We start from the raw sequence: 23,161 nt of genomic DNA, 5'->3' as shown, positions 1-23,161 counted from the left end.
GACCGGTGACCGGAGAGGTTCCCTTCACCCTACTAAGAATTCATCAGGAAGACTCAGCCCAGGCAGAAGAGGTTGGTCATCGCTGCCCCAAGACCTGTAGTAAAATGTTGCTGATGGTATCAGATACCAGGGAAACCTATTTAGCCTTTCTTTTGAAGGGAATTAATTTAACGGGCACTTCTGGATTAAGTGCAGATGGGAACTCACATTTCTTTTAATTTTGCAAGCTATTTCTGGGGTAAAAGGGAAAAAAAATGACATGTTGCTTCCTTTGGGAAAAGCTGATTAAATGAATATTTGGAATTTTAAAGAAAACGGCACCATTTAAATGCAGAAGCAGGAGGGAGTGGAGCTATCAGCAGTCACAGGGGAAATTGACATATGTAGAGTAGAAATTGACTCGCCTCTCCCTCCCCACCCATTGAAGGCCCAATGGGTGAACAAGCACTGCAGCTATGTGCAGCAACTTCAAAGCTGTGCATCAGTTGATATTCTCATCCTAATGTCATGCCCAAATAGGAGATCAGGGGAACATCAAAATTCCAGTTTCCTAACTGCTTATTTTAGCACTCAATCAAGCCCCTCCTCGTAGATAGCTTGGAAGAAAGCAAAGGCACGGCTCTGAAAGCTAAGGTCACCAGATCTGACTGATGAAAAAAACTCAGAAAACCTCTAGAGGGCACCAAAAAGAGATTTCTGTATTTCTTGGCTACCCTCTAGTGGTCATCTGGTAGTCCCCATGATAGCAATTGGATCTTTGGAACTAGGCTCCAGACTACAGAAACACCTGTTCCCACAAGCTTGTTGTGTCTCGCCCGCTTTCACCGCAGCCGGAGCCTTCTTATCTGCTTCTGAACGCTGAGGAATGTCCTAGTATGCCTCCCAGCCCCAGCCCTGGCTCCATGCCCAGACAGGCTGAGGAGGAAGAAGTACCTCCAGCCCCCAGCTCTGGCTCCATGCCCAGGCAAACGGAGCAACTAGACCACTTCCCCTCCCCCACAGCATGTGAGCCTGAGGAAGGTCAATTACCAACAGTTGCAGACTGGAGTGACCCTCACTTCAGAAGAATTGATAGGCGGCGGCGACAGAAGGAAGGGAGGGACAGGCCTGGATAAGTGCTGAGTCATGGAGCCACACCCCATGGCCTATATAAAGGATCTGCTTTCTGGCATTCTCTGAGTCAGGCAAAGTCTAACATATCTTGCTGAAGTCACTTTCTGGTCTCCTGCCTGCCTTGAGAACTTTGCTAGGACTTTGGCAGAGCTGCAGAGGCACGCCTGATTTGGATTTCCCTGACCCGGTCGTCAGCGGAGGAGTGGGACACGACAAAGCTGATACCTTGCTTCCTAAAGTCCAACTTGAATTCTACAGTTTTGGGTTCACAAGAACATCAGTGCAGAGACAAATACCAGATACTCAAGGGGGGAAAAGTGCCTGGATGGACAGGAAAGAAATTCCAGAGGGCCAGTTATTCCTAAGTAGTCTTCCAATCTGTCTAAGAGTGACGCATAACAGCTTGTGAAGATTCCACAACTCTAGTTTTAAAAGTTCTTGATTTAAATAGTTCAAGGCGAGGAATAGTGCTTGTTCTTCCTTTGTCCTTTCCAGCTCATATTGCTCATGCAAACATTTGAACTTTCTGACTCTTGACTATGACTTATGCCTAGTCCCCAGGATTTATGTGATATTTTTGAAAGTAGGTAGGATTGCATGTCAATGTTGTGGTCTGCCAGCAGCCTGCGGAGCTGGCAGCAGAGTTGGACAGTGAGGAGGCTGGGGAGGACCATGGGCCAGTCCTGGAGTCAGGGGAAGGCCCGGACAAGGGCTCTGCATCAGAGGCAGAGATGAGCCAGGGCCATCTTGAGCGATGCGCAGACTCCGGAGCCTCCAGAGGTGGACAGCAGAGAGGCAGAGGAACAGGAGGAGCCTGTTCCTAGTGCAGGCATGCGAAGAGCTGCCAGAAGGCAAGAGCAGTTAAAGCAAAAAGGATGACTCAGGAGTAAGGCCAGGAGATGATTGGCTATTCCCATAAATCTTAAAAGAGCAGCAACAGTTCTTGGGCTCTTTGTAGGAAAGCAACATTGCTACATTTGTTTCTAGCCATCGTCTCTTGTTTCTGAACTTCATGGGGCTTTGCCAAGAAAAGCCTTTGGAGGGTGCCAAAGAGGACAAAGTTTTGTGATAAGGCCGAAGGACTTTTTATGAAGGACTTTGTTTCGGACTTAATTTGGACTAAGCTGAGAATGAAGTAATTCTCAGCTGTTCTAATAAAATATGTTTGTTTAGGACTGATTGTGTCTGGTAATAACTACTTGGGCCTAGGTCACAACAGTCGACTATCTGCAGGAGAAAAGCAGGCACAGCCAGGGGAGATGGAGTTAAACGAGTCATCAGCCTAGAGTCCTTACATCCCCACAAACAGTCTAAGCCCAACTCCTCCTGAATTCCTTATCTGGCACCAATTCAATATTGAACCTTAGTTGACTAGATTCTTGTATATGGGCTTGAGCTTGAGCAATAAATCTTAATTGCAACTTAATGTACGGTCCTGAATCTTCACGTCCGCAAACTTCAGACTAAGGAGTATATGGACAATCCCAAGCAGGGCACCTCAACATGAGTGATGGCCTCAACATGTTTTCAAATAATCAGCTTGAGAGGTGATATGGGCAGAGTGGATATGATCATATCAGATGATGAAAGATGGATCTATCCAGTGGTTAAATCCAAATTTTTTTACTACCGGTTCTGTGGGCGTGGCTTGCTGGACATGGCAGGGGAAGGATACTGCAAAATCCCCATTACCTCCCCACTTCTGGGGGAAGGATAATGCAAAATCTCCATTCCCACCCCAGCCAGCCAGAGGTGGTATTTGCCGGTTCTCTGAAAATTTCCACTACCGGTTTGCCAGAACCTGTCCGAACCTGCTGGATTTCACCCCTGGATTTATCTTCCAAGAAACTTAGTAGCTCCTCCATTGAGTCAACCATAATCTTCCAAGCTACTTCAGTACCGTCTGCCTGTTCCATTAAGGCTGAGAAAACATTGGAGCTCTAAAAACCCACTTTTAAAAATATATAAATTTGCTGCACAACGTGGATGTTTTGCAGCGTATCCAAAAAGAAAGATGCAACCACAAAGAAAGTCCTCAGCAAATTCCTGCTGCTCACTAGTTTCTCAAAGCTTCCTACTCACTTAGTGACAAGGATGCTCAGAGCACTCTGGATCCCCCACACCCTCATAGACTGCCTGGTGTTTTTTTTTCAGGACTCCATTAAATGGCAACCCTTTTGCCTTTACAGTAAAGGGATCGAAACGGAATCAACAAAACCTTTTTCCATTTTCAGGACTGCAAAGAGCGCCAAGCCCTAAAGTGCTTAATCATCAGGCTTGATGGAGCCTTTCCTGGAATTCCGTTAACTCTCTGCGATTTAGTCTCATTATTATTTCTCTTACGGTTTACATTGAGAGGTCAAACTACAGAAAGGGCTTCGCTCAGCAAGTTCTCAGCATAGTTCAAGTGAGGTAACCAAGTTGTAGCTTGCTTCAGGTTAAAAGGGCCTAAACTAGGGATGAAATGCTCCGGATTTGGACCGGATCGCCCGATCCGGTAGCGATGGTGGCAGATGGTCCGGAGAATCGGTAGCAAAAATCCCTGCCCCACCCCCATGCCCAGCTGAGCCACGCAATCATCACAGGTTTTTTTTTTTTACTTTTAAAAGCATTTTTTCTCAGCCCAAAAAATGCTTTTAAAAATAAAAAAAAGCCTCTGATGATCAGCTGGGATCATCAGAACTTTTTTAAAGCATTTTTTCTACAACCTCTTTGGCCGAAGAAATTGTAGAAAAAATGCTTTTAAAAGGTTCTGACGATCAGGCAACTCAGCTGGGATTGTCAGAACCTTTTAAAAGCATTTTTTCTACAACCTCTTCAGCCGAAGAAATTGTAGAAAAAATTCTTTTAAAAGTAAAAAAAAAAAGTGGGCCACGCCCACCCAGTCATATTACCCACTACCACCAAGCCACACCCACAGAACTGGTAGTAACAAATTTTACATTTCAGCACTGGCCTAAACCAATGTTTCTCAACCTTCTCAAGCTGTCTAGGGAATTCTGGGAGTTGAAGTTCACCTAGCTTAAAGTTGAGACTGTAGAAAAAGTGCAGGGAAGAGCAACCAAGATGGTTAGGGGACTGGAAGCTAAAACACATGATGAACTTTTGCAAGGACTGTGTTTCCCCGAAAATAAGACATCCCCTGATAATAAGCACAATTGGGCTTTTGAGCACATGTGCTAAAATAACCCCCCCCCGAAAATAAGCCCTCCCTGAAAATATTTAAATGCAGCTGGCCCTGGCCATTTCCTCTGGGTTAGGGTTAGGGTTGAGACAGACCTGGAAATCAGCTAAGATGGCAAGAGGAGCCCCGTCTTGCTCCATGCGCCCCAAGATAATTAGACCTCCCCAAAAATAAGGCCAAGCACTTATTTCGGGGTTCCCAAAAATATAAAACAGGGTCTTATTTTCGGGAAAACTTAGTATGGCTAGTCTAGTGAAGAGAAGGAGACAATAATTTGCCGAAGAAATATTTTAGCTGTTCAATTTGTCTACTAGAAAATTGGGAATAGAATAGAGAGACATGACAGCAGTGTTCCAATATTTGAGGGACTGCCACAGGGAGGAGGGGAGGTGTCAAACTATTTTTCCAAAGCACCCAAAGGCCAGACAAGGAATAATGGATGGAAGCTGATCAAGAAGAGATTCAGCCTATAAGTAAGGAGAAATTTTGATAGTGGGAACAATCAACCAATGGAACAGAAGTTGCCTTTGGAAGTTGTGGGAGCTTCATCACTGTAGGCTTCCCAGAAGGGATTTGACTGCCATTTGTCAGAAATGGTGTAGGGTCTCCTGCTTGGGTGTGGGGTTGGACTAAATCAGGGGTCTTCAACCTTGGCAACTTTAAGACTTGTGGACTTCAACTCCCAGAATCCCTCAGCCAGCAAAGCTGGCTGAGGAATTCTGGGAGTTGAAGTCCTAATCTGGGTGTCAGGTTGAACCTGAACTAAATGACGTAGAAGGTCCCTTCCAACTCTGTTAATCTGTAATCTTCTCAGGTTGAGAAGCATGGACCAAAACAATTGGGAGAAAAACGCTTGGAGACCAAATGTACCTGCACATCCTTTGGTCTTGACTGAACATCCATGAACATCTTCCATGCACACTCAATGAAACTTCCTACAGCTTTTTCCTGAGTTAACCAGAGTATGGAATGGACTGGCCCTGGCCACGTGGGATGGGCAAGACAAAAATGACTTCACTGCCACAGTGACGGGGTGGAGTTTCATGTTTAAGTGATAAAAAAATTTTAAAAATCGAAGCATGCAACCTCGGCCAACGTATCCACCAACTGAATAGGAAATGCACTTGATTCCGTCAGAGAAAACCTCTCTCACACACACCCTTTCCCAGACAAAGAAAAATAAAGGCGAGCCAATAGGTCATTACAGCTGCAGCTGTCTAAACTAAGGGCACAATCCACCGGGAACATTATCCAGAAAAGACACGCAGGAACAGAGATTTGCTTCAGTGCCTTTGGCGCAATGCAACATCCCAGCGGGAAGGACAAACAAAGGAAGTGTTACTTCGCATGACACAGAGCCTATTTTTGTGGCCTGGGACACCCAGTATGGTGAGGACCAGAGTCTGGTAGCTCAAAAATAACCCTCCCTAACCTGCAGGTTTGGGGATTTGTGGGGACTGCAATCCTGACGGATTTGAGAACAATGACGGAAGGGAATATTGGTAGCTCACAATGTGGGATTCTTGGTTTTTTCTGAGCAAACCCCATTGCCTTCTAGCACTGATGATGTTACCTTGTTTGGTAATGAAATGTCTGCAAGAAAACAACCAAGCTCAGAGAGCACCATGGACCTGACAATCCTCCTTCTCTTCCTCCTCTTCCAACCTCTCTCCCTTCTAGCACTGACAATGTTACCTAGTTGGATGATGAAATATCTGCAAGAAAGCCATCAAGCTCAGAGAACACGAAGGACCACATAGTCCTCCTCCTCCTCCTCCTCCTCCTCCTCCTCCTCCTCCTCCTCCTCCTCCTCCTCCTCCTCCAAACTCTCTCCCTTCTAGAACTGATAATGTTATCTAGTTAGGTAATGAAACATCTGCAAGAAAGCCACCAAGCTGAGAGAACACTAAGGACCACAGTCGTCGTCCTCCTTCTCCTCCTCCTCCTCTCTGCAAACCCCAATTCCCTTCTAGCATTGATGATGTTACCTAGTTGGGTAATGAAACATCTGCGATAAAACAACCAAGTTCAGAGAGCACACCACACTTGAGAATGCCAGCTGGAAGAGGCTTCACAACTTACAAATTTAATAAAAGCTAAAGCCAACCATGAATGTGTTGCGATTTAGGGATGCAAAACCAGGTTTCAAATTTCCTCTCAATCTTGGATCTCACTGAGTCAATTTTTCAGCCCCTAACTTTTCTCATGGGGTGGTTGGTTGGGATGAAAAAGGGTTGAGGAGAGAATATCTTCATCTAACTTTGTCCTGATGAGAATGAAGAAACAAATCAGCAATCACAGAAACAAATCGAAAGCTCTAATGTTCAGAGGTTCTTTGCAATGGTCTGTGATCATCCACTTGGGGGGCCTTCCATGGTTCCATATGACCTCTAAAATCAAGTTCTGATGATTTCTGGATCCTGATAAGAGCCCAAAAATCATCTAGCAAGAATCATGCAGGAAAGAACATGGAGGAAGATTTAGGACTGCACGCTTACTGTAAATTAAAAACATACCTGTGCAATGCAGTAGGTAAAGGTTCCCCTCACACATACGTGCTAGTCGTTCCTGACTCTAGGGGGCAGTGCCCATCTCCATTTCAAAGCCGAAGAGCCAGTGCTGTCAAAGACGTCTCCGTGGTCATGTGGCCGGCATGACTCAATGCCAAAGGCGCACAGAACGCTGTTCCCTTCCCACCAAAGGTGGTCCCTATTTTTCTACTTGTATTTTTTACCTACTTTTGAACTGCTAGGTTGGCAGAAGCTGGGACAAGTAACAGGAGCTCATCCTGTTAGGCGGCACTAGGGATTTGAACCGCTGAACTGCTGACTTTTTGATTGACAAGCTCAGTGTCTTAGCCACTGAGCCCCCACATCCCTCTTATGCAATAGGTTACAGCAAACAATAGCAACAGCCAAAAAATACTTTGAATTCAGCATGCAGGACTTTAGAAACAGCCACCCTCTTTAAACTTCCTTACTGTTAACTTGGTTTGAAATAGGTAAGCTGTAAGTTGCACAGCAACAGAAGACAATCTCATGAAATGCTCGGGGACCCCACTTGTAACCTCATAGCATCCAGTTCATTGATGTGCTAATGTGCTACAGATCCTCCACTGTCAGACTCGGGAAACCAGAGAGGCAAGAAATTTATGAGTTGCCACCTTCTCCCTCTGGGTGAGAAATAAAAGACATAGAGGGAAGAAGGGACTCAAGAAATACTATCCAGTTAAGAGTGTATGGTTCTTCTACACTTTAGGAATTAAAAGGACTTTATACCTGTCATTGTTGTCCCACACACACACACACACAAACATCTCTGGAGGAAAACGAATAAAACACCTCCTATTTTTAACTGGCATGTGCCAAAGAGATGAAACAGTACCTCGCATTAAGCAACATATACAGAATTAGCACTGGAAGAGGAGTGGGGAGAGGAGAGTATAGGGAGAAGAAAAGGGAGAAGGGAAGACAGAGGGGAAAGGAAGGAAGGGGAGGGGGAAAAGAGAGGAAAGAGAGAGGAAGAAGAGAGGTGAAGAAAGAGGGAGAAAGGAAGGTGGAGGGGAAGGGAGAGGAGAGGGAAAAAGAGGTGAAGAGAGAGGGAGCAGGAAGAAAGGAGAGGGGAAAGGAGGGGAAAAGAGAGGTAAAGAGAGAGGGAGAAGGAAGGAAAGGGGAGGGGAGACGGGGGTAAGAGAGGTAAAGAGAGAGGGAGAAGAGAGGTGAGGAGAGAGGGAGAAGGGAAGGCGGAAGGGAGGAGAGGAGAGGATGGGGGAAAGAGGTGAAGAGAGAATGAGAAGGAAGGAAAGGGGAGTGGAGAGGAGGGGGAAAAGAGAGGGAAAGAGAGAGGGAGAAGAGAGGTGAAGAGAGGGAGAAGGGGAAGTGGAGGAGAAGGGAAGGCAGAGGGGAGGGGAGGGGAAGAGAGGAGAATAATTTGTCCAAGAAATATTTTAGCTGTTCAATCTGACTACTAGAAAATTGAGACTGGAATGGACTTCTCCCACTTTTTATCATTAATGTAGGGCAGACGTGCATCAAAGAGAATGTTTAGATCAGAATGCTTTAGCTCAATATGTTCAATATGATCATATCTTATGTTTTTGAACAATTTTGCTCCCTTTCAATCTATCTTTTAGAACGCGGTTGTGGACATGTCCCTCCAGAATCAAGCCCCACAAAACTTGCTGTAATGTATTTGAAATTTTGGAGGGAAATTTGGGCGGGAAAAATACACGTTCCTGATTGGCTGATGGCCAAGCCAAAACACTATATAAAGAGAGATGTTTGCCTGTTGTTTTTGCTGGGTCTCCCAATAAATCAAAGAGCTGTTGTCACTAAGATCGTCTCCTGCCTCTTCACTGCCCGGACTTAACACTTGCCTTGCCTCGGCTACAGCGACAGATGCTACAATTACGCAGCGCAAGATCGTCATTTCTTTTCTGAGGATGAACATGTCAACAACAAAGGGCTTCTTCAGATCCTGTTTCAGGTCCCTTCTCTACAGATACGTCTCCCCCATTTAAGGGCTTATACGTTTAAAGCGTATAAAAATAAAAGTAAGCAATCCAGCTGATTGGTTCTGACTGGCATCAGAAATGAAACGGAATCAACTAAAGGGGAATGAAGACCTCAATGTTTTTGATGGAGATTTTGCCCTGAAATATGAGCCATAAAGAGCAGGTGAAAATGGCTGCTAACTTCACGCCCAGGCAGAAGAATAACATCCAACACCACAACTGCAACTTCCGTACACTCTAATGAATTTCTAAGGGACCGCACTGAAAGAGATGGTCCATCCTCGGCTTTGATGTCATCACCTACAATCCTGCCCTGATCCCAAACTGCAGGGTCAACTAAACTTCAGCGTCCCTGCGGAAGTCATTAGTTATATTATATTAGCTGCAGTTGCAACATTATCAACCTGAATGTATAACTTATTGATTTACTCCCGCGCGAGATCCCGAAATGCTTCAAAACAAGGAAGAGGACAATGACCCGCCAAGCAAACTCAACGGCTCTGCATTCTCCACCCCACGCAGAAATAGAACGTAAAGACAAAACCCCGTTCAGATGATGGGGTGGAATCTCCAGCTAGACTGGAGGGAGATGTTAAGAGGGGATTGAGTTTTTAAGGCACAAAAACCTCCCCTCCCCCCAGAATCCTTGAAGCCTTATCTGACTGTTTCCAAGGGAAGGCAGTCAGTTGGGTAAGATTCTTGCAACATAGCGGAGTAGCAATAAAGCTTCTGTTTGGAATTGTTCACAAGTGACTCTGGTTGCTTTCACCTGTACTGACCTAGGCTCCCTTAAAAAGCAGGAAGCAGAGTTTTGGTCCTGACAAAACCTCTTTTATTTACACGACTGCAAATTCCTTTCATTCACAGTCAGCAAGGCTTGTCCAAACAGTTTTTCAAAGGAATATTTATCAACACAGACCTTATCTTGCTTGGCGAGCTGCCAACTTGTTTCCAAACGCAGAGTAGGCAAAATTTGGCACAGAGACTCTTAGAGAACTACAGGACGAACAAATTGTTTTCTGCAAAAGCCCCCTCCCCGTTCGCTCCTCTTTGGTTTCCTATGGGAGGGGCTGATCATCTCCAAGGTGTGGCTTTACTCCCAAGTCGACCCTGCTTTCTGAGTTGTTCTTGTCTTCTGGCAGCTCTGCGCATGCGCACACTGGGAACAGGCTCCAGCTGTTCCTCTGCCTTACTGCTGCCTCTGACAAAGAGCCCACATCTGAGCTTTCTCCAGCCCCCAGGACTGGCCCATGTTCCTCCCCAACCTCCTCAATGTCTGACTCTGCTGCCAGCTCTGCTGGCTGCTGGCGGGTCACAACATCACCTGATGGATAGGTACTATAAGGTTATTCTCCAGTGCCATGGATAACTGATTACTTTCTTAAAGCTTGCTCTTTGCTGTGAGCAGGTAAAATCTCAAGCACCCGGAAAATCAGGAGATTCAAATGAGTATAAAGATTTATTGCAAGCTTAAGTTCTCTACAAGAATTTGACCAAATGTACAAGAGATAAGATAAGCATTCGAGGTGGGTTGGACTTAGATCTCATGTGGGTGCGAAGGGATTCATGACTTATGATGTGTTTAACCCTTCTCTTTAATTCAGCTTGGTCCTCTCCTACAGGATTCCTGACCTTGGCATGGACTAGAACGGGGTGGTCAACCTTTTTATACTACCGCCCACTTTTGTATCTCTGTTAGTAGTAAAATTTTCTAACCACCCACCGGTTCCACAGTAATGTGCCATGTATCGTCATCTGCGCATGCCTGTCGGCCCTCATAGATTGATTGGGGGGGTGGGAGCGCCGGCTACCAGCTCTGCTTGTCTGTTACAGTGGGTGGTGTAGGGGGAGATGCGTGAGCTATTCTGGGACGAGGCTCTTTTGTTTGTGATCACACTATAGCGCCATTTAGTTTCACTTATGTAACATGAACTAAAGTTATGCATGGGCGATACAAATAGTATATTTTCAGAAATTTAAACTGGGGAATTTTATGAAAACCCAATGAAAATGTTTTTAAGTAATGCTATGAAAAATTTTTAAAAAGTCAATTACATTTTTTAAAAAAGGAAAGTGCTTCAGTATAGACAAAACCCCTACCACCCACCATGAAAGCTGGAACGCCCACTAGTGGGTGGTAGGGACCAGGTTGACTAGCACTGGACTAGAAGTTTACATTTTTCTCCATATCAGAAGTTGTACTTTATGAAAACCATATTATAAATGATGGGAGGTCCTACTTTAGAAGGAGGAAGATGGCATGAACCTTTTCTCTAGATGTTCCTTAAATCCCTTAGAAGAATGCATTAAAACAGGCTTGACCCCGTTCTAGTTCTGGTGGTTGAGGCTACGCTGGACCACTGCAGAAAAAATGCTGGCTGAATTCAGGATGAACCTGATGGAGATGACAGGCTGAGCCTGAGAGAGGAGTCAAATGCATCATAAGCCACGAGTCCCTTTGCACCCACAAGAGATCTAAGTCCAATCCACCTTGAATGCCTCTCTTATCTCCCGCTCATTTCCCTTAACGGTCAGTTGGCCAGGTTCTTGTAAAAAGCTTAAGCTTGCAATAAATCTTTATAGTCATTTGAACTGCCTGAATCTCTTGATTTCTCCAGGGCTTGACCAATCCTCCAGATCAAGGGCTGAGTGCTTACCCTCTACAGAGGGCCCTTGGTTCAGTTTTTAGCATTTCCTGGTCAGCCTGAGAATTGCAAAAGAAGAGAGAAAAGTTGGGAGACTTCGCTCCCAAAAAACTATCAAAGCTGGATTGCGTATAAAAAAAAAAAGCTCAAACAACCCCCTCTATTGCTGGTTGCCTGCCTTTTTTTAGAAACAAAAAAAACCACCCCAATAATAATCATCATCATCTCAACTTATTACCGTCAGATCTGCAACTGGAAAAGCTAAGTTGCTTTCTTAATTTTAATTTTATTGAAGAGAAGTGAACAAAGACTACCCAAGGCACCACCGTAGAATTACATTAACAGTAAAATTACATTATTAATTCTTTAATCTCACTCGAGGCCTCAAGCTGTTGCTATGTCCAATTACTCAGCTAACCACCTGTCAGATTTGTAAAGCGAGTTTAACATTACCTCCTGGACAGTTGTGAGCTCGGTGTTCGGTCAACTCTGCCAAAGAGTCAAAGTCCTGCTGGCAGTTATCGCAGGTGTAAATTGATTCGTCCTCCATGTCTTCATCTTCCTCATTTCGTTCTTCCTGGCTGGTAATGCTGTTCCGCTCTTCCAACGCCCGGATCTCTCTTTTATCATTCTCCAGCTCTCTTCCCAAACCTCCTGCCAACGAAAAGGAAAGACAATCTTAAGTCTGGATCCCTCCACCTTTCCAAAGGAAAGAGGCAAGTCGGGTGACTTGAAAGCAGGGGTGGGCTTCAAAAATTTTGGCAAGGAGTTCTCCGCCCAGTTGCTGGGTGGGTGTGACCTAGTCAGCCTCCTTCACCACGGCGGGTGGGTGGGTGTTTTTGCCCTCCCCAGGCTCTGGAGGCTTTCCTCGAGCCTCTGGGAAGGTGAAAATGGTCTCACCAGACTCCGGAGGCCCTCTGGAGACCAGAAACAGACCTGTTTCCAGCCTTCACGAACTTCCAATAGGCCCATTTTTCCCCCTCCGACAGCCTCCATGCACACCCTGCACTTACCTGCACCCAAAGCAGGCCACGGAGAGGGGAAGGGAGGGAAGGGCCAGCCAGGAGTAGGATTTGGGGGTTCTTCGAACTGCACAGAATCTTAGCTAGAGGTTCTCCCGAACCCCTGTGAACTGCCAGCAGCCCACTCCTGCTTGAAAGCAAAGTCCTGTTGATTTCACCGGAGTTGAAGGTCTGGCAATGAAAACGGTTATTTTAGGGCAATTCTGTACAGCGAAAGCCACAACCAGCGAGGTAAATGCTACTTGGGAGGCATAAAGGTCACAGGGGAGCCCACACGGTGACTGTTAGTCACCATTTAGTGTACCAGTTGAGATGTTGACCACGACTGGATTCAAATCCACCGCCAACTATGAGAGCTCACTGGGTGGCTTTGAGCCAGGCCCTCTTGTTCAAACCAAAGGGCTGTTTCAGACAGGGATAAAATTAAGGGGCAATCTATGTACAACTCCTTGAACATTCGGAGAACAAACATAGAGATGCAAGATATTTCACGAACGATTCATGCTGAGCCCATCTTCAGTAAACTCCAGGGTTCCAGCATCAAAAGCTCGGAAGAGTAAACCTCTGGTCCTGATGACAGACTCAAATTCAATCTGGTAAGATATTTCACTCCATCTACCTATTTATTTACTTATTTTTCTACTTGTCCAATTGCCTGCCTGCCTGCCTGCCTGCATCTATCTGTCTGTCTGTTGATCTCTGCCTGCCTTCCTGTTTATCTGTCTATCGATCTATCAATTAATCTATCAATCTATCTATCAATCAATCATTCGATCTATCCAGCCATCCAATCATCTATTTATCTACCTATCTTCCTGTCTTATACACCTTTCTTCCTTCCTTCCTTCCTCTTTCTTCCCCCCCTCTCTCTCCCTACCTCCCTACCTCCCTACCTAGATAGATACCATATCTATCTATCCATCCATCCATCCATCTTTCCATCTTTCCATCCATCCATCCATGTTAGGTCTATGTTATGGTGAGAAGTTCATTCATTCTCTGCTATTCCTCTGTTTTTGCCTTGTCTTTCTTTCTTTCTTTCTTTCTTTCTTTCTTTCTTTCATTCATTCATTTATTCATTCATTCATTCATTCCCTTTTACTCTCTGCCAAGCAACAGATAGCAAGGAAAGGAACAGATCTCTGCATAGAAATGTTCTAGCCTGGACAAGAAACCTGTAATTTTATTAGCCAAAAATTGCATACAGTCTTTAACTCACAGGGCACCCAGGAGGAAGTTAAGGAACCATTTCCAAGTTATCAATGAGCAAGCTGGCAGTTTATCATTCTTTAATAAAATTAAAAATTGAACACATGAACTAATTGTTCCCATATTCGAGACTGGAAAGACAATTAGCATTGTTGAGCACTCAAAAACAGGAGAGCGGCCAAGAAATGCAGCTTATTTCTGGAAAATGTCAAAAACCCAGGCCTACATCTTTTTTATTGAGGTTGTTTAATATCAGCACTAGAAATCAAGAATTTCTCAAATTTTCCCTTTCTGGTCAAACCAGAACAAAAAAAAACCCAAAACGAAATAAAACTTAAAGCCCCCTGCCAGGTCTCACTGCATGTAATACCCTTCTGTCCAAAAGGGAAATATTAAAAATCATTTGTAGAGACTTTTAATGTATCAAAAGATGCCACAATGCTTAAATCAACACTACAGTTTCCAGATGCAGGAAATCACATCTCTTGCCACCAAACTTCATGTGGATAGCAAGGTTTAAAAAAAAAAAAGATCTTGAAAGCACCATCAAAACTTTGCTTGTTCTTTCACAGCCTGTTCTGTGATTTCAATCAAATTAAAGGTAAAAGTTCCCCTCACACATATGTGCTAGTCGTTCCCGAATCTAGGGGGCAGTACTCATCTCCGTTTCAAAGCCGAAGAGCCAGCGCTGTCCGAAGACGTCTCCGTAGTCATGTGGCCGGCATGACTCAATGCCAAAGGTGCACAGAACGCTGTTCCCTTCCCACCAAAGGTGGTCCCTATTTTTCTACTTGCATTTTTTACATGCTTTCGAACTGCTAGGTTGGCAGAAGCTGGGCACAAGGAACAGGAGCTCACCCCATTACGCAGCACTAGGGATGTGAACTGCTGAACTGCTGACCTTTCAATTGACAAGCTCAGTGTCTTAGCCACTGAGCCACCATGTCCCTTCAATCAAATTAGATACCAGAAAGGAAAGCAGATGACAGGTACAATGGTTCTGTATTATTTTATTGTAATAATAAATTCAGTTTTTCCCCCCTTCCTCTGTATACTAATTACCAATCTCAAATTTTCTCAAATTTTCCCTTTCTGGTCAAACCAGAACAAAAAAAAACCCAAAACGAAATAAAACTTAAAGCCCCCTGCCAGGTCTCACTGCATGTAATACCCTTCTGTCCAAAAGGGAAATATTAAAAATCATTTGTAGAGACTTTTAATGTATCAAAAGATGCCACAATGCTTAAATCAACACTACAGTTTCCAGATGCAGGAAATCACATCTCTTGCCACCAAACTTCATGTGGATAGCAAGGTTTAAAAAAAAAAAAATCTTGAAAGCACCATCAAAACTTTGCTTGTTCTTTCACAGCCTGTTCTGTGATTTCAATCAAATTAAAGGTAAAAGTTCCCCTCACACATATGTGCTAGTCGTTCCCGAATCTAGGGGGCAGTACTCATCTCCGTTTCAAAGCCGAAGAGCCAGCGCTGTCCGAAGACGTCTCCGTAGTCATGTGGCCGGCATGACTCAATGCCAAAGGTGCACAGAACGCTGTTCCCTTCCCACCAAAGGTGGTCCCTATTTTTCTACTTGCATTTTTTACATGCTTTCGAACTGCTAGGTTGGCAGAAGCTGGGCACAAGGAACAGGAGCTCACCCCGTTACGCAGCACTAGGGATGTGAACTGCTGACCTGCTGACCTTTCAATTGACAAGCTCAGTGTCTTAGCCACTGAGCCACCATGTCCCTTCAATCAAATTAGATACCAGAAAGGAAAGCAGATGACAGGTTCAATGGTTCTGTATTATTTTATTGTAATAATAAATTCAGTTTTTCCCCCCTTCCTCTGTATACTAATTACCAATCTCACTTTGTCATATTTACTGAATGCACTTCCAAAGCTTGCTTAGGATTCCAATGCAAATTGAAGGAGATAAATGCCAATTCCATCTCCTTAAAGCCAGCAGGTCTGACACAGCCAACAGTCCATAAATCTGGATGCCAACTCACTGATTTTATAAGGTTAAAAATCCATAAAATACGATCAAGTATATAAAATTAATTTAAAGCAAGAACTGCCAACCACATCTCTCTTAGGTGCTAATGGAATACAGACCCCTGAGGGTTCCTGTTTTTATTATTTATTTCTAAAACTTCAGTGCTCAAGAATGTTTTGCAAGTCAACGAAGTTTTTTTCCCCACTGAGTTGCTTGATTTTAACTTTATGTTAAACACTTGAGTTACAAGCCTGTTCCAAATGCCTATTCCAGAGTCACTTCTAGGCTGAGATGGACAGCATATAAGAGGGAGGGAAGGAGGGAGAGAAGAAAAGAAGGGAGGGAGGAAGGAAAAAAGGAAGGGAGGAAAAAAGGAAGGAAGGCCCACATGGGTGGGCTGCTGGGGGTTCACAGGGGTTCAGGAGAACCTCTAGCTAAAATACTGTGCAATTCGGAGAACCCCCAAATCTCACGCCTGGCTGGCCCTGACCTGCCCACCCCACCCCTCCCAGGAGTCCCCACGAGGCCCATTTTGGATGCAGGTAAGTGCAGGGCACGCATGGAGGCTCGGGGTGGGCGAAAAACAGGCCTACTGGAAGTTCGGGAAGACTCGAGAGGGCCTCCAGAGCCTGGGGAGGCTGTTTTCACCATCCTGGAGGCTCAAGGAAAGCCTCAGGAGCCTGGGGAGGGCAAAAACGCCCCTTCACGCTATGGTGCAGGAGGTTGACTAGGCCACGCTCACCATGGCCACACCCGCCCAGCAACCGGGCAGAGAACCCCTTGCAAAAAGTTTTGAAGCCTATCCTTGTCCACACCCGTTTCAGGATGGTGGTAGCAGTGACCACATAGAGGTTATTTTTCCCTGAATTCCTATTCTACAAATGATTCTTCTACTCCACAGAATTTTTTTTTAGATTTTGCCAGGATTTTCAATTTTTGCCTTGCTCCAATAATAAAACCATCATTTGAAGGGGTGGGGAAGGGAAAGGTTGCAAATATTGAGAGCATTTTTAAAAAAGGTCCTTAAAAAATAAAAGTTGCCATCTACTGCAAATCCAGGCTAAACAGTTAAATTGGCTACTATCATTAACAGCAATTGTTTACCCAAGCATTTTTAATCCTCATAATCCTAACACTTAAAATTTAAGGGAATGGCATTCCGTTTCTTTAATCTGGGATGCCACTAACAAATGCCAGCTGTCCAGTTTATCGCATCCTAATATTCAATGTAATATCCAAATCCCTATTTTTCTTCCAAATTACAAGAGATTAAAAGTAGGTTAACCAAACCACAAAGAGTATTTGCCTGCGATAGGGACATTCATTCCCTATACATGACAACGAATGTGCCCTTACACAACATTACAGAACAAAATGACTCTTAAAATTTCAGACATCGGACACAATTTTTATTCCTCTTTCTCAACAACAGTACAGGGTAAGTTATAATACACATACATTTTTTTTAAAAAATGGTCCAGCGTCTAGTTAATGGTGTTGGCTTCCTAAAGACTTACAAGTTAATAGAATTGATCTCGCTGTAGTCTTGTAATGAAGAACAGTGGGATAAGGCTGCATCTGAACCGTGGAAAATTGTATATTGTTACCTTCTTGTGACCTCCCAGAGCCGTGGCCATTCTAACTTCTCTGAGCTGTCATTTATATGATGCCGACAGCAAATGGGAGAGGAGAAGAAAGAAAGGAAAGGATAATGTTGTCTTGATCAGATGGATCTGCTCAAACATTATGAATATAAACTATGAATGCTGAAAGGACAAGACGCAATGGATGGAAACTAATCAAGGAGAGAAGCAACCTAGAGCTAAGGAGAAATTTCCTGACGATTAGAACAAGAAACCAGTGGAAGGGTTTGCCTCCAGAAGTCGTGAGAGTTCCAACACTAGAAATTTTTAAGAAGAGATTGGACCACCATTTGTCTGAAGTGGTATAGGGCTTCCTGCCTGAGCAGGGGGTTGGGCTAGAAGACCTCCAAGGTCCCTTCCAACGCTGTTATTCTAAGTAGTTAGGGCTCTTGTTGTTCAGTTGCTAAGTTGTATTCAACTTTTCACAATCCAATGGACCATAGCATGCCACCATCCCTGTCCTCTGCTGTCTCCCAGAGTTTGCCCAAACCCATATTCATAATGTAGGCATTAACTTTTAACCATCACATCATCCTCTGCCATCTCCTTCTTCCTTTTGCCTTCAATCTTTCCCAATACCAGGGTCTTTTCTAAGGAGTCCTTTCTTCTCCTTTGGTGGGCAAAGTATTTGAGCTTCAGCTTCAGTATCTGCCCTGTCAAAGAACCATCTGGTTGATTTCTTTTAGGAAGTTAGGGCTCTACTTTAGAACATTAGAAGAGCAGGCATGATATTTCAGATGCCAAGAATCAAGAAGAAGAAACAACTATAAAGTGATGGTGAAATAAACATGAATGGAGAAGAACATAGGTTCCATTCTTTATTTGAGGTCATTTATGGGGCTGAAAACTACTTCCTTCCATTGTTTCTCCATAACAACATTCACAAGCAGGTTGGGGTGAAAGACTGTGACTAGTTCAAAGTCATTCAGGGCAAAGCATGGACCTAAACTTGGATCTTCTCAGTCAAAGTTCTACACTGAAATCATACTGGAATTAACAACATCTCCATGGCTTCTAGAAATGTAAGAAAATCTAAGGATTTCAAATATGTTCCAGACAGTAACTATATACTTCCTTTTTTTACTTTATTTTGCTGATCTTTACCACTGCTCCTACCAAGGGCCATCAGAGACCTCATTTTTCAGGCACACTCTTGTTTGTTTCCACTGAAAGCAAAAGAAATCTTCCATACCATTTCTCAAAATTGCATCAAAGGAAAATCAAGAACTACTGAAGTACCACAAAAGACTACGCATCTTTCTCAAACAATCAGGGTTGTTTTTCCACTTCGGCTTCAACTGACGTAGAAGTCAACTTCTGGAATTCTCAACTGCATGGATAGATCTGGAAGAAGGATAATCAGTGAACTGATTTTTTTTTTCACCTTTCCGCTCCATACCTGGAGAACATACAGATTGGGGGGGAGGGGGTCAACTGAATCAAAACTGCATTGAAACCAAACAGCTTTAATCCGTTTCCAGAACAGCAGCAAGATGGGAGCTAAATAAGCCTTAGGGGTTAGCGGTAAAAGGAAACCAGGCTACCGAAGCATATGATGACTGGACACCATCAAAGCTGACACCAACCAGAACCTATGACCTAAAGTAGTAGTGCAGGATCTGAACATGTGAAGAGACCTGGGACATAGAATCACCAAGAGTCATTCAGTTTTGGTCACCATGATGTAAAAAAGATGTGGAGACTCTAGAAAGAGTGCAGAGAAGAGCAACAAAGAGGATTAGGGGACTGAAGGTTAAAACATATGAAGAACAGCTGCAGGAACTGGGTATGTCTAGTTTAATGAAAAGACGGACTAGAGGAGACATGATAGTAGTCTTCCAATATCTCAGGAGTTGCCACAAAGAAGAGGGGGTCCATCTAGTCTCCAAAACACCTGAGGGCAGGACAAGAAGCAATGGGTGGAAACTAATCAGGGAGAGAAGCAACTTAGAACTAAGGAGAAATTTCCTGACAGTTACAACAATTAATCAGTGGAACAACTTGCCTCCAGAAGTTGTGAATGCTCCAACACTGGAAGTTTTTAAGAAGAGATTAGATAACCATTTTTCTGAAGTAGTGTAGGGTTTCCTGCCTAAGCAAGGGGTTGGAACAGAAGACCTCCAAGGTCGCTTCTAACTATTGTATTGTATTGTATTGTATTGTATTGTATTGTATTGTATTGTACTGTACGGTATTGGTATTGGTATTGGTATTGGTATTGGTATTGGTATTGGTATTGGAATTGGAATTGGAATTGGAATTGGAATTGTATTATCAGCAGCAGCCTTATCCTTCTGAGAAAGAGTATTTACCATGGTGGGATATTTATCATCAGATGTGGTGCTGGCTGTCAGCTTGATTGGCTTCAAAACAGATTGCACAAATCCACAGGAGTCATGAGGATCAATGGTCAACCTTGATAGCAGTGTCATTCTCTCTGAAGACATCTGTTGGCTTCCTTTCATGGTTGGGTGGCCACTGTGGGAACAGTCTTTTGGACTGGATGAACTGCAGGGTCTGATCCTGCAGGGCACTGCTTAGGTTCCTATATTCTTATTCCAGGTAAGTCTTGCCATCTCCTCTACACCTCATGGACTTCACCAACGAGGGGAATTTCCATCAGCATTTGTGTCAATGACCCAACCAAGTAGACATATTCAATTCTGGTAAGGCACTGCCTCAAGTCACCCATGGATGCTTTAACCACAATCCCGTTGCGCTTCACAAACCTGGATTCATACAACGTTCTAAGCCAGGGATGCCAAACTCGATTTCATTGAGGGCTGCACCAGGATTATGTTTGGCCTGGGGGAGGGGCGTGGCCAGGGTGAGCATGGCCAACTCGACATCGTCTTGGGGATGCCTGTGGTGACCTGAGGGCTCTGCCAGAGAAATTGGGCTCCTGAGCTCCTGTTTTGGCTACGATGGCCTCCTGCAACTCTCTGCCAATGAAAACAGCACTCGGGAGGACTGCACCAATAGTGGTATTCACTTACCTTCGCTACTGGTTCGCTAATGAGAACGCACACGCCACCTCTGCACATGCGCAGTGATGCCTTCTGTGATGACATCCGGGTGGGTTTGCGGAGCCTCCTGCCGCCGCTGCTACTAGTTCGCCTGAACCAGATAGAACTGGTAGAATCCCACCATTGGGCTGCATGCAGCCCTCCCGAGCTTCGTTTTTCACTGGCAGAGGCACTGCAGGCCGGCCCTTCCTTCACTATTTCCAAGGCAGCCCCACGGGCTAGATCTAAGCACCCCACAGGCTGGATTCGGGCCCCGGGCCTTGAGTTTGACACCCCTGTTCTAAGCCATTAACTAAGCAACCCACATTTTGCCTTAGAACAATATGGAATCCAATCTGCAGGGTTTAGGATGTTTACTTCTGGAATATATATTTTCTTTGAATTAGATTAGGTGCCTCTGTACTCCTGGTCTCCCGAGGTAACACACATCTCTTCTTCCCTCAACTCTGCTGTCTTCCAGTTCTGAGAATACTTAGTTTAAAAGTAGAAGGCCTCATTAAAGCTCGCTAATTTTTATATGTCACTCAAACCGCGAGTCACTTTATTTTCCATTACTGTTGAAATCTCCTACAGGAACCTTCATATTAAGTTTCTTTATTTTCACCACCGGTAACATGTCATTTTTAATCAGCCGTTTCTTTTTCTTTCCTTTATTGCTTCAGAATTAGAGAGCAGTCTTCTGTTGTTATCTTTATTGCTACCTTTTCCCGTTTCGCAAAGGATTATTGCCACACAAAAAATCATCGGGATGTATAAGCATCGGGTAAATTTCACATCCACTGTAAGCAACTTTAAAAGCATTAGCTTTTAATATGTTTGACATATATGGTGAGGTGTTTTTTTTTTCTGGAAGAAAGGAGGCAAAAAAAAATGAGGAGGAGAGCCTGCTTGCAATTATTACTTCTATTCTCCCTAAACACTTATATTACTAAAGTGAAATGCCTTCTAAACACAAAGACAGATCTGGGAAGTAATTACAGAAATGCATTCAGGGGCAATAATTCTATATTAACTGTCAGCAGTATACATCTTCTGGAAAAGCACTTGTTATGAAGGAATTATGTATGTCACAGACAGAGGTATTGAAGGCAACCGAAAATTGCAAGGATGTATTAAACTTAACTCTCAGTCCCTCATCGGGGGTCAATTTATGTTTAATTTGTTACCTTGAAGTTGAGCCAAGACGTATATGAACATCTGGGAAGCGGTGCAAAGATGCAGACAAATTCCACCAATTTCTATTTGAGGGACCTATATTATTATTATTGTTGTTGTTGTTGTTGTTGTCGTTATTGTTATTATCATCATTGTTATTATTGTTATTGTTATTAACTTTATTCATTAAACATGAGACTCAGTCAACTGAACATTCAAAAAGGCATCACAAATACTACTGACTGGTGCTAATGGTTGATACGGGTTGCTGCCAGCATCCGAGGTATCAACCAAGTACCTTCTTAAGATGTACGATGTTCCAAATAGCACAGTTTTTTGCAGTTCCACTGGTGTTATTGCAGGAAGCTGCAATTTGTTGATATATCTTATAAAATTCTTGGACATGGTACCAAGTGCCCCGATGACAATGGGTATCAAGGTTACACATTTCATCCATAGCCATGTAGTTTCGATGGCCAGGTCGCGATATTTCGTGATTTTTTCTTTTTTTTTTCCGACTCTGGCATCTCCTAGTACCGCAATGTCAATAAATTGTACTTTTCGGTTTTCCACAACTGTGATATCTGGTGTGTTGTGTTCCAAGTGACAATCTGTCTGTATTTGAAAGTCCCACAAAATCTTCACCTTCTCATTTTCTACGATGATGATGATGATGGTGATATTTAATTTTTAAAACACCCTCCCCCCATCAGAATTTGCACCTGTAACGTGCAGCTGATAACAGAGCTCCAGATCAATATGTTATCAGTTCAAGAGGGTTTTCTGGAAGGCCTCTGAAGGTGAAATGGAAGCCGGGTTCGCCATGCACATCAATCCTGAGCCCGTTTCTCAGCTGCAGAGGGCTTTCCAGAAGGCTCTGACAGAGAAACGGAGGCCAGGGGCGACATGTGCAAATGGCGGCAAGCAGCTGCAGAAGAAGTGGGCCAACAGCAGGGTCCTGCTGTGCGGGGCTGTTAGTGCCACCGCCGCGTGGTGAGCCAATAATTAGAAACACTACCACCCCTCCCGAAAAGAAGCCCTAGCCGTTTTTTTCAGGGGTCAAAAGAAAATAAGACCCAGTCCTATTTTTGGGGAAACACGGTAGTTTAGACCAGGGGTGAAATGTTATTGGTTCGGACAGATTTGGCTGAACCGGTAGGGACTGCAGCGCGAGGATCTGTCCACCCACCCAGTCGTCATTGCTTCCTGGTTTTAACCAGGAAGTAACCTGCTTTTTACCCTCTCTGCATGTGCAGAAGGGTTTGCGCATGCGCAGAGGGTCCGTGTGCGCACGTGATGCACATGCGTGGCGTGTGAACTTCTGAACTGGTCGGGAAGGTAAGTAGATTTCATCTCTGATTTAGACCCTCCCATTAGCTGAGGGAAGACACTGAAGGGTGAAGGCAGCCAAGTATTAACTGAGCAACACTGAAAACACACAGAGACTTGAAACAATTAACAGGGATCTCGCCAGAATTTTCATTAGTGATGTTTTTATTTGCCTGGGTGCTGCTCCGTGCTTCTCATATTACTTCCAAAGATCCTTAATTGGGCCTCTGGTCTACGAAGTAAAGTTCCTGGAGTTTTCTCATTCTCAGAGGAGACCCAGCCAAGGTAGGGAGAAACGACAGCTTCTAATACCGTTTTTTCCAG

General features: G+C 44.1%; 1 protein-coding gene across 2 annotated transcripts in view; it reads right to left on the bottom strand.

Moving 5' to 3' along the window:
• The window catches only part of ZNF423 (zinc finger protein 423), a 304,646-nt gene that overhangs the window by 220,255 nt on the left and 61,230 nt on the right, over positions 1-23,161 (bottom strand). For both annotated transcript variants that reach the window (XM_058155221.1, XM_058155222.1), the window contains exon 3: positions 11,909-12,109. In XM_058155221.1, coding sequence (XP_058011204.1) covers positions 11,909-12,109 — 201 coding nt within the window. The remainder of the gene's footprint in view (positions 1-11,908; positions 12,110-23,161) is intronic.

This window comes from Ahaetulla prasina, chromosome 12, assembly GCF_028640845.1.
Source record: "Ahaetulla prasina isolate Xishuangbanna chromosome 12, ASM2864084v1, whole genome shotgun sequence".
NCBI lineage: Eukaryota > Metazoa > Chordata > Lepidosauria > Squamata > Colubridae > Ahaetulla > Ahaetulla prasina.
This window is presented reverse-complemented; position numbering and strand designations above follow the sequence as displayed.